The sequence below is a fragment of the Eulemur rufifrons genome, chromosome 19 (assembly GCF_041146395.1).
Source record: "Eulemur rufifrons isolate Redbay chromosome 19, OSU_ERuf_1, whole genome shotgun sequence".
NCBI lineage: Eukaryota > Metazoa > Chordata > Mammalia > Primates > Lemuridae > Eulemur > Eulemur rufifrons.
In genome coordinates this window covers 43,596,857-43,608,373 of record NC_091001.1, presented here as the reverse complement: position 1 = coordinate 43,608,373, position 11,517 = coordinate 43,596,857, and the positions used below count along the sequence as shown (strand labels likewise).

Genomic DNA, 11,517 nt, shown 5'->3' with positions numbered 1-11,517 from the left:
TGAAATTCTAGAACATCTATTCAATTCTAGATGATCTACTAGAATTTACTGAATTCTAGAATATCTACTTAAAGTTCTAGAATATATCGGCAATTTTGTCTTTTACTGAACCATTTGCAGTCCTTTGAAGTGATACGTTTAAATTTATTTTAATCTACAATTTAGCAAAGCCCTCCAGTTGTCCCCCACTTCCATTCTCCCCTTCGTCCCCACCAAAATTACTTCTGAATTTTAACTGGGCACATGGCTGCTTAAAATATAGACTGTATTTCCCAGCAGCTGGGTGTTCTCTGGACTAACATCAGGCCATTGAGCTATAGGTAGACATGATGTGCCATTCTGGGAATGTCCTCAAAGGGAGGAGACATTCTCTTCTCCCTTTGTTCCCTCCCACGGCTGGAACACAGACCAATGGCTGGGGATGGAGCAGGCCCCACTGAGGCACTAACACAGCCGTCAATGAGCACACATGGCCTGTCTCTCATGGCGCTCACACAGAATGGGGTCTGGTCCCCTGGGCTCCACATTTTCGGAAGGGCATTGACAAACTACAGTATATCCAGAAATTTAACCAGGAGAAAATAAGACAGAACGTACTGAGTGCTATGTCTCAGGCACCAGTCTAGGTACTTCCCACGTGGTATGCAATCTTCACAGCAACTCTATGAGGTGGCACTCTTATTGCCCTTGTACAGATGAGGGGAAAAACCACAGGTTCAGTAACCTGCTCAGGGTCACATAGCTCCAGAGTCTGAATTCTTAACCACTTCACTAGTGTTTCTCAAACTGCACATTAGATCCCTGGAAACCTTAAAATACAGTAGGCTTGGGTCCCACCCTCAGATTCTGATGAAACTGGGATTCCACCTTGGTGGGGGTCCTGCGGAGAAAGTGGACAAGACAGCAGGAGCCTGGAGCTGGGAGGACTGCGGAGCCGCCATACCAGCCCTGGACCAGCTACAGTCGCAAGAATCAGGGTAGCCCTGTTTCAGCCACATTGTGAGTTTCCTGTAACTCGAGGCTGAACATAACCCTAACTCACGTACACAGCACAGATTTAAGATAACTGTAAAAACATCCAAATATTACTACTTTCAAACATTCAGCCTACCTTTTTAGGTGTGGTTAGGCTCTTTCAAAGTAGATAATTAAGTTAGGTCATTTATAAGTTACCTGTTTAAAAGTATTTTAAAGTACATTTGTGGGCCACAATTAAGCCTGAGGTCATTAAAGCAGCTGGACAGTGTGCAGCCCGGGGTTCTGTGTGAACGATGCTCTATCGAGTGCTCGCTGAGCTTGCGGGAACAGCATTTCTTACGTTAAGATCATTTTCATCCACACACTATTGTTTAATTTTTAAAAGACTTTCAAGCTTATTCATTAGATAGCATAGTTCTCAGGTTTTATAAAGAGTTGAAATACTCTTTATAAAATCTTTTCAGAATTTTTAAACTTGTCCTACCATGCTGAGTACAAAGACTGGTTACTTTGAAATTAAATACTTTTACAAATATTTCAAGTTATCCCCACAAGTACCCTCCCTCCATTCCTTTATATTAAACGGTGTGGCACTGGGAATGGTGGACAACCTGAAGTTTCCAGGAGAAAAAAATACTGATGCTTCAGACACTCACAGACACGGCACTGAAACAAGTAGTGAGCGACAAAAAGCTGGACGGAACAAGGGGTGGGGGCGGGGGGAAGGGTGTAAATAACATACAATTCAACACGGATGGATGAAAAGAAAGCCTATGATCCAAACTTCAGAACAAGTCAACCGCTCCAGGGGAAGGAATCTAACACTGTTATTATGAGAAACTAACCGAAGTTTTAAGGCATGCTGCCAGAGGTATCTCTGGAGAGGCCAAAGCTAGGTCTACACCCTGGTTCATTTCCTGTGTGACCTTCAGCAAGAAAATTACTTAACCTCTGATGCCATTTCCTCATTTATAAAACAGTGCTTGCTCCGCTGACAGGATTGAGGGATTAGACGGAAGCATGAAGCACAGTGCTGGGCACACCAGGTGCTCAGTAATGGCAGCTACTTTGGGCTAATCCCACTCAACATAAGCCAACAGTGTGACAATGTAAGTTATCTGGGGCCGGGCACAGTGGTTCATGCCTGTAATCCTAGCACTTTGGGAGGCCACGGCCAGGTGGATCGCTTGAGGCCAGTTCAAGACCAGCCTAACCAACATAGCGAGATCTTGTCTCTACAAAATATTAAAAAAAAAAAAAAAAAAAAAATCAGCCAGGCATGGTGGCATGCACCTAGTCTCAGCTACTCAGGAAGCTGAGGCAGTAGGATCGCTGAGTTTGAGGCTGCAGTGAGCTATGATGATGCCACTGCACTCTAACCCATGCAGAATGAGACTGTCTCAAAAGCAGAAAAAAAAAAAGTAATTTGGCAGGCAACTGGCTAAATTTTAATATGCACCGCATTATTAGATATTGTGACATTGTTATTTATCTTGTGTGCAAATGGTACCGCAGTTATACACTATCCTTATGAAAAAGCATGCTCAAGTGTCTAGGGGTAAAATAGCATGATGTTTGCATCTTACTTTAAAATGGTCATAAAATATATATATAGAAAGAAAAGGCACGCACAGCAAGATGTCACTAACCAACAAGGAAAGAGTATATAAGGTAGTTTTTAAACTATTCTGTTAACTTTTCAACGTACATACAATTTTTCAAACTTTAAGAAATACATAAATAAGCACTATACCTTGAAAAAGACCTGCAGTTTGCTGGAGAAGACCACTGACCCACCCACCCAGCTCCCATGCCCACCACCCTGTGTGGAGGGAACAAAAGACAAAGTGAGAGAAAACATAGAGAAGAGAGGGAATAGGCGAAAAATGCAAATGAGGCTGAAAGGAAAAAAAATAGAGGGGTGTGAGGCGCAGGGCCAGGGTGGCCATTGGAAAGGCTGTAGGCTGCTACTGGGAGATGAGGATGGTTCTCTGAAATCAGATGGGAAGTGGTGCACCACACCGGGATGTGCGCCTCATGTACTCCTATGCGGCTCAGTTCAGCTGGACGTGCTTTTGCATTCACCTAGTGTTTTCCACAGGCGAAAATCACACATAAACTCAAAAGTCATGTTATGTTCAAAGTGTTACAGCAGAACTGCCTCTCCACCAAGGATGCTGAATTGGCCCTCAACTCTAGACCTTGCACTTGCTCAAGTCCCTCCTGAGTTTTACTATCTGCTAAGCTCTAGCACTGTTTCCTCCAAATTGATTCTTCCTTAAAAGCAAAGGATATAGGTTAGATCAAGATAGGGAAGTAGAAATGGGTATTTTATCTTCAGTTGCCAAACTGGTCACCTGGAAAAGGCTAGGTGTCTAGACTAGGTAGCCGTGTGTCAGCCACTACCTACCAAGGAACAAGCCCTGCTGCTTCCACCTGCCAACTCTTGGGAGTAGAAATTCTTTTCAACTTTATGATCAGAAAGAAATGCTAAGTCCAATATGCAAGATTTCCCCACCACCATTTGTCCAAAGACAAACACTCTTTTGTACCAATCTTTATGTATTTATTCACGCATTTGATAAAAATGTCACTGTTAGGAGTGAAATCATTACAATGACCTAAGTAACTGTACAGACAGACCCCAAGTGCAGAGTCAAACTGCCGTAAGTCAGAACATGGAGTAACCACAACTTCTCAGCACCTGTGCATGCACACACACACTCTCTCTCACACACCCATCCACGCCCCAATGATCGCAGGTGCTAAGTTCAGACATAACCCAGGGACTCTTCCCTGGCTTTTATCAGGTCCTGGGGAGAAGAGAGAAGTGATTAATGAAAAGAAGCTGGGACTGTTCAATGCATCTCTCTCTGCTCTGCCAACGACTCAGAGAAGGCAAGACATAAAACACTGGGGCAGTTATTTCCTTGGCACAAAACTGAATAGGCAACAAGAAGGTCAAGGAAGGGTTTATATTAGTCTCAGGTTTAGATCACTTTTTTAACACCACAAAAGGGGTAGCAAGCAGGAAAAAAAAAAAAAAAAAGGAAAAATCTAGCCATTTAGACTCCCAAAAAAAAAAAAAAAAGGAGGGAGGAAGATGTAAAACTTGATCCCTATTCTCCCAAGAGACTGCAGCATGACCACAGCAAAACCAGCTAGGCCAAACTGATACCATCTGATTGGGACCTTATCTGAACAGCGCAGTTGGTTTTATTTTAGCTCTGAAGAGAGGAGGAAAAACTTTTTAAAGAAACAAGAGGGTCACATAAACCACACCCCCACTATATTAATATTTGGGGCAAGATCACACCTATGCGTTCACACAGCTTATCTACAGATCTAGCTCCGGGGGAGTGGCCCAGCCACCATTTCTCTGCCTTTAGCCTTCCAAAAAGGACAAGTCTGAAGTCTGAAAAATAATGCCTGAAACTAAATGGTGTTTTCTATACAGTGGAGCTACATTCCACTCAACTCCCCAACTCCTCCTTTTTGACACAAAGGTTAAAAAAAATTAAACTTAATTTAAATGTGATATTTTGAGCATCTCCACTGACCCTATCAACACACTGATGATAAAGGGAGCTACTATCTAAAAGGATTCATCTTCCAGTGCTCTTGGTAAATGGGCTGAGGTAAGGAAGGAGGCAATGATCCAATGAATTCTGTGCATGAATATAGAAAAACTGGCCAATTCAAAGGAAACTACTTTGGGTAAAGTGAGTCAATGGGGTGATATTATGCAGGCAGGGAGAGAAATGTCTTGGTACAAACTTCATGTCCCTAAAGATAAAAGGTGAGGACAAGGCACTTAACGTGGCCAAGTATCGTTCACACCCATTCACATCAAAGACTGTTACCAAGAACACTCCCAGCGACCCCTCATTTGACTCAACCAACCAACTACACTTTCCATGTGGACCTGCAGAACTAAAGGAAATCCAAAGCACTGCAAAACCAATGGTGGGATTTGGAATGTCAGCAGAGGAAATTACTCAGAGGACGCAAATGAAGGTCATCTCCTTCTGGCCTGAGGTGAGAGGTTTGTTCCAGATTAGCTCAGTGAAATACTGAATTTCAAAGTGGTTGGCCTGAGAATGTGACAACACCTCCACAGATGTAGTCTTCTTCTCTCTGTGTTGATAAGAGCAATAAGGGCTCTGAATGAAATTGGACACCAGTTATTGAATTATCTTGCACTGGTAGTTACAGCAGATGCCTTCTAATACATGTGGCTTGTCCCCATTCTGTAGCAGAGTGAAAAGGGACCGAGACAGGGCTGAAGTGCCTATTCCTTCTTATCCCAAAGCCCTTCAGGCATACTCGATCCGAGCAGGGCCACAACTGCCCTCATTCTTCCGCTCGGAGGATTGGGCCGTGGCCTTGGCTTCACTACTCATTTCCAAAGGCTTAGCTGAGATGTAGTCCTTTACTTTAATCTCCATGTTCTTGGCTTTCAGAGTGGCCATGTGCAGCTTTTCCAGGAAATCTGGCATGCCTGTTAAGAGACAGGAATTTGGTTAAGATGACATCAAACCAATAGTAGGCTCAAAATTAGAAGGCCCTACCCCTTTGATAGTAGGGAGCTAGCTCTTCCTTATAGAGATCACAGCCTGACTGCCAACCTGTGAATGACAGCTGCCTCCCAGAATGTATTCCCTATGTGTGGATTTGTGAAAACAAACCATGACCGCTGATCCTCTGAAAAGGGGTACTGATCAGGCCGCTGAGGTCTCAAAAGACTCTTTTTAGGTGATTAAAATATCACTTATCAATGACATGGCCAAAGTAGCAGCCAATCTTATTTAGACAAACGTCAAAAAGAAAATACCTAATCTTCTCTCCATTCTCCCCCTGAAGTATAAGAAGCTGCCTATAAAGAACCAGAGAAAGAAAATTACTTTTTATTGAGGATGCTAAGACAACAAATTGGAAAGGAAAGGTGCAGTTCCAGCTGTGACGTGTAGCCTTTGTTAAGCCAGGTGCCCCTTTCCCCAGGTGACTGCCCTACAATCACCACATTCGCTATGTCAGATCTTATGGCTTTTAATGCTATTGAAGAAAAAAAAATTTAAATATTTCAATGTACATAGTCCAATTTAAGGCACTGAAGCAAATGTTTTAAAAACTCTCCTCTGGGTACAAGCTCCTTTTTGAGACCCTATAATTCAAACCTCACCTAGTGACTTTGGTATCTACATAGTTTCAAGAATGAATCCAAAAAGATGTTTAATTTCCCTAATAGCACTCTAGTGAGATGAGTACTAATCTTCTTGCTGCCATTAAAAAGATACGGAAAACCAAATGCTCGACCCAGGTATACATGTCCCTACTCACCACTGGAAACCATCCAACTAACACAGTAGCGAGGAAACACAGTCTGGGGATTGTCACTGTATGTCAGCAAGTAGTCAAAGCCATTCTGGAAAAGAAAAACATCAAAAATGAGGGTACTTGAATTACCCACCACAACCTCCATAACCAGTACCACAGAATAACTGTGATCTAATTCTGGAGCAGGGAATACCTTTTTTTCACCCTGAGCAGAAAAGAATTAACACTGAAGACGTGAGAGACTGCTATCTATAGAAAGGTCTGCTTACAAGGCTGACCCTTGGCCAGCTTGGTTCCTGGAGTGCTCCTAGTCAACAGTTAACTGATAGGGGTGGCTCTCTATGCCCAGACTGTGCAAACAATGTGATTCATGTAGAAAACAAGCTCTGCTTCTAGAGGTCTGGAATTCTGGTATGTGCTAAGCAGTGGGTGCTATGTGACCAGCTCCCAATAAAAACTTTGGGTGTTGAGTGTCTCTAATGGGCCTTCCTGAACAGAATACTGTTGTATGCCATTGCTGAAGCTTCACATGGATTTCTCCAAACTCCTCATGTGTCTTTTTCTCTTATGATCCAGCTGTGTATACTTACTATGTCACTGTGATAAACCTTAGCTGTGAATACAACTATACACTGAGTCCTGTGAGCCCTTCTAGCAAATCCTCTAACAGGGTAGTATTGAGGACCCCCAAGACATATCCCCAATGTTTACAGTTTATAGAGCTTAACCTTTACCAAAATGGTAGCAACCCTACTGTTATTATTATTACTACTAGTACTACCACCAGCAAATATTTATACAACACTTACTATGTGCTAGGAACTGCTCACAACTCCTCACAACAATCCTATGATGTAGGGCATGACTACTCCCCATTTTACAGAAAAGGAAACTGAACACAAAGAGGTTAAGTAACTTTGCCCAAGGTCACCCACATACTCAGTGAGAGACCGCAGGGCCCACACACCCACTATCTGGCTCATCCCTCTCATCGTATGATACAGCGAAAGACATGGGATTAAGGAGATTTACAGGTGTCCCGATACTAGGAGAAGTCTAAACCAATCATGCTCTACCCGAAGGGACTTTTATGTCTGCACTTTTTTTAAAAGCAGACTTGTCACAACTCCAGGTGGCAGAGCAATGACTAAATTCTTGTGTTTTCCCAGCAAAGTCCATCTTCTTGTTTCCTCCAAGTGAACTATTTAATCTTTTATTCATTTATTCAACATATATTTGAATGTCTGCTGTGTGTCTGGCACTGTGTTGTAAAGAAAACAAATTTGCTCCAGTCCTTGCCTGCAGGACTGGACTTCTTATTAACAGGATAAAAAGGTGTCATGACAGGGAAATGGACTGAATACTGTGGAAATAAAAAGGAAAGAGAGGTAAAGCCTGTAAAATAGGAATGTAACAGAAACCACCACAAAGGTTGGTTATAAGACTAAATGAGGCCGGGCGCGGTGGCTCACGCCTGTAATCCTAGCACTCTGGGAGGCCGAGGCGGGTGGATAGCTCGAGGTCAGGAGTTCGAGACCAGCCTGAGCAAGAGCGAGACCCCGTCTCTACTAAAAATAGAAAGAAATTATATGGACAACTAAAATATATATATACAAAAAATTAGCCGGGCATGGTGGTGCATGCCTGTAGTCCCAGCTACTCGGGAGGCTGAGGCAGTAGGATCGCTTAAGCCCAGGAGTTTGAGGTTGCTGTGAGCTAGACTGACGCCACGGCACTCACTCTAGCCCGGGCAACAAAGCGAGACTCTGTCTCAAAAAAAAAAAAAAAAAAAAAAAAAAAGACTAAATGAGTCAATACATGTAAAAGACTTTCATCACTCTACCCACAAAACACTGGGACTGGGAAGCCAACAGACCTGGGTTCTCATCTACTACTGCTTATATTATGAAAAGGAAGCCAAAAATGAAAACAATGATTACCTATAGGAAGAAGGAAGGAAATGAATAGAAGAAATAGGAGATAATCTAAATTACTCTGACTGTTCCTTACTTTATAGATTTGACTTTGGAAATAAGTATTTTTCATAATTTAACAAAACAAAATTAAATTTAAAAAGTAATACCTAAAAATCAAATGTAAAGTGGAAAATAAGGAATTTAATTGTGATTGAGTTGGCAGGAAAAAATTACAATAACAAGACGTATTTCAAAGTAACTTTAAAACTCAATAGTTTGTATACAGTGTGCATAACCTGAGGGCAAAAAGACACAAATTTTTATTCTTCCTATTATTGGTGATCTTGTTGGTGTTGTTACCATCTGAGGCTGCTGTGTGTGCCTTTCAGTGTAAAGGAAATGAGTAGTTGTGTTGTGGTTATTGGGAATTCAGTTTTGTAGCACAGGGAAAGATAATATATATAAAAGCTATAAATATAGGTCATTAAATATGAAACATCCGATTTCTAATCAAAAGTATAGGTTAGCATATCTCAAACAAGAAGCAGTAAGTACAATCAACCAAAGTATGCACCTAAACTATTAACGCAGTTTTGCCACCTTAACAGTAGCTTGTTTATGCCAGCAGCAAAGAAGCCTGGAGAGCGAGTAGCAATGAAATCGTCAAAGGCATTTTCCACAGCTTGTTGAAAACTGAGTATTTTTTCTTGTAAGAAGTGGTCCAAAGCCTCCAAGAAGCGGTAGTCAGTTGGGTGCAAGGTCTGGTGAATACAGTGGATGACAGAGAGTTTCCAAGTCCAGCTTCTGTAGTTTGAGCAGCATTGTTTTTTGTGACATGTGGTCTTGCAAGAGGATTAGGCTGTCTGTATTGACCAATCTTGGCCGCTTAATCACAAGCATCCTCATCATTTCATCCAACTGGTTGCAGTAGACATCTGCTGTAATCGATTGGCCAGGTTTCATGAACCTGTAGCAGATAACACCAGCGCTGGACCACCAAACAGACACCATTAGCTTTTTGTGATGAATATTTGGGTTCAGACTGAGTTTTGTTCTTTTTTTTTTTTTTTTTTGAGACAGAGTCTCGCATTGTTGCCCGGGCTAGAGTGAGTGCCGTGGCGTCAGCCTAGCTCACAGCAACCTCAAACTCCTGGGCTCAAGCGATCCTTCTGCCTCAGCCTCCCGGATAGCTGGGACTACAGGCATGTGCCACCATGCCTGGCTAATTTTTCTATATATATTCTAATTGGCCAGATAATTTCTTACTATTTTTTTAGTAGAGACAGGGTCTCGCTCTTGCTCAGGCTGGTCTCGAACTCCTGACCTTGAGCGATCCTCCCGCCTCGGCCTCCCAGAGTGCTAGGATTACAGGCGTGAGCCACCGCGCCCGGCCCAGACTGAGTTTTGGCACTTCATCTTTAACCATTGTGCCAAAGGCTTGTGATTGTCGAAAAGAATCCATTTTTCATCACACCTAACAATATGGTATAGAAATGGTTTGTCTTTATGTCATGACAGCAAAGAAAGGCAAGCTTGGAGAAGATTTCTCTGCTCGTTTAATTCACATGGAACCCATGTATCCCAGCTTCTTTACCTTGCCCATTTGTTTCAAATCGTCCAATATTGTTGGAATAGCAACGTCTAACCTTGCTGCTAATTCACACGTGGGTTGAGATGGATTCGCTTCCACTATAGCTTTTAGCTCATCATTATCCACCTTGGTCTCAGGGTCGCCCACGTGGCTCATTTTCAAGATTAAAATCACCAGAATGGAACTTCTCAAACCATCAACAGACTGTATGTTCATTAGCCACATCCTTCCCAAACACTTCGCTGATATGTCGAGCTGTATGCGCTGCATTGGTTCCACAACAGAACTCATATTAAAAAGTAACACGAATTTTGACTTATCCAAGGTTTCACAAAAATTGCTCTAAAAAAATTTTGAGAGATAATCATAAGCCGAAACATGTGTTTTGAAAGAATGAGGATGTACCTTCATGATAAAAATAAAATAAGAAGTGTCAAAGTGAAATGTCAGAGATATCAACTGTCAAACTTAGTAATTAAGGAAATCGGACATTCCATACTTAATAACCTAATAGAAGCTCTGTAGTTCTGAATTTGAATTAAAAGTATTAGTATACACTTAGGATTTGTTTTATCTTAAAATGAACATACAAATAAAATGTATTACTTAGTTCTAGCTTCTGAAAAGGACTAAAAACAATAACTAACCCGGTAGCTATGAGTACTCCTAACAGCCAAACTGGTATTTAAATGCCATTTTCCACTAAGAGGAACCAAGACTCCCTCAAGAAATGCTAATTTCCAGGTTTAGAGCTAAAAATATACAAGATGAACCTGGAACATCTTTTAACACCAGAAGGCAAGAAAGGTCGTGGGGTCATGCCAAAAGGACTTGAGCCAGTGGCCAAAATTGGGCATTATAAGAATAACTGTAATGGATTAAAACTAACCAGTTATGTTTAGATCTGTAAGTTTCTAATGATGCTTCTTTAAAAAACCAAAAAACCAAAAAAACAAAACATAAAACCTTACTTTTGGGGGATCCCTAATTGAAGGAATGAACTCATTATTTTATTTTGAAAACTAGTAAATGAAGGAAAACAACAACAACAACAACAACAAAAAAAATCAAGCATATCTCTTATTTCCCTTTCCTATATAAAACCAAATAGTTGATAAGGAAAATTTTCTATAAAGTATTTCAGCTAATGAAGGAAGAAAGAATGAAGGAATTACAAAATCAGCAGTTTGTGACCCCTAATGAAATAACAGATCTAAGCAACAATCAATAGCTTCTAAATCCACAAAAAATGTAACAATCAGACATTATTTTGTTTCCTGATAAAGCAGTCTTGCTCAAAACAAACACCCTGAATCTGTTCAATCCTCTACATCTAACTACCAATATACAGGAAATACAGGGGACAGAAGACCATGTTAAATGACACTGTGGACACAATGGTGATACAATCAGCAAGATCCAAGACAGAGAATCCTGCTTATTCAACAAATACAAATATAAGGAAAAAAAAAAAAAAAGGAGGGGAACTTAACTGATTTCCAAGGGACTCAAAAGACAGTAGGAATGAATTCCAATGTCTAGATCATATTTAGATCTTTTTTTTTTTTTTTTTTGAGACAGAGTCTCACTCTGTTCCCCGGGCTAGAGTGAGTGCCGTGGCGTCAGTCTAGCTCACAGCAACCTCAAACTCCTGGGCTTAAGCGATCCTACTGCCTCAGCCTCCCAAGTAGCTGG

General features: G+C 41.4%; 1 protein-coding gene across 1 annotated transcript in view; it reads right to left on the bottom strand.

The window, feature by feature from the left end:
• Positions 1-3,548: 3,548 nt before the first annotated feature.
• Positions 3,549-11,517, bottom strand: part of STARD7 (StAR related lipid transfer domain containing 7) — a 28,167-nt gene continuing 20,198 nt past the window's right edge. Inside the window, exons 7-8 of the mRNA XM_069495352.1 lie at positions 6,319-6,403; positions 3,549-5,479 (exon numbers count right to left, since the gene is read on the bottom strand). Of these exons, the coding sequence (XP_069351453.1) occupies positions 5,295-5,479; positions 6,319-6,403 (270 nt within the window). The 3' untranslated portion in view covers positions 3,549-5,294. The remainder of the gene's footprint in view (positions 5,480-6,318; positions 6,404-11,517) is intronic.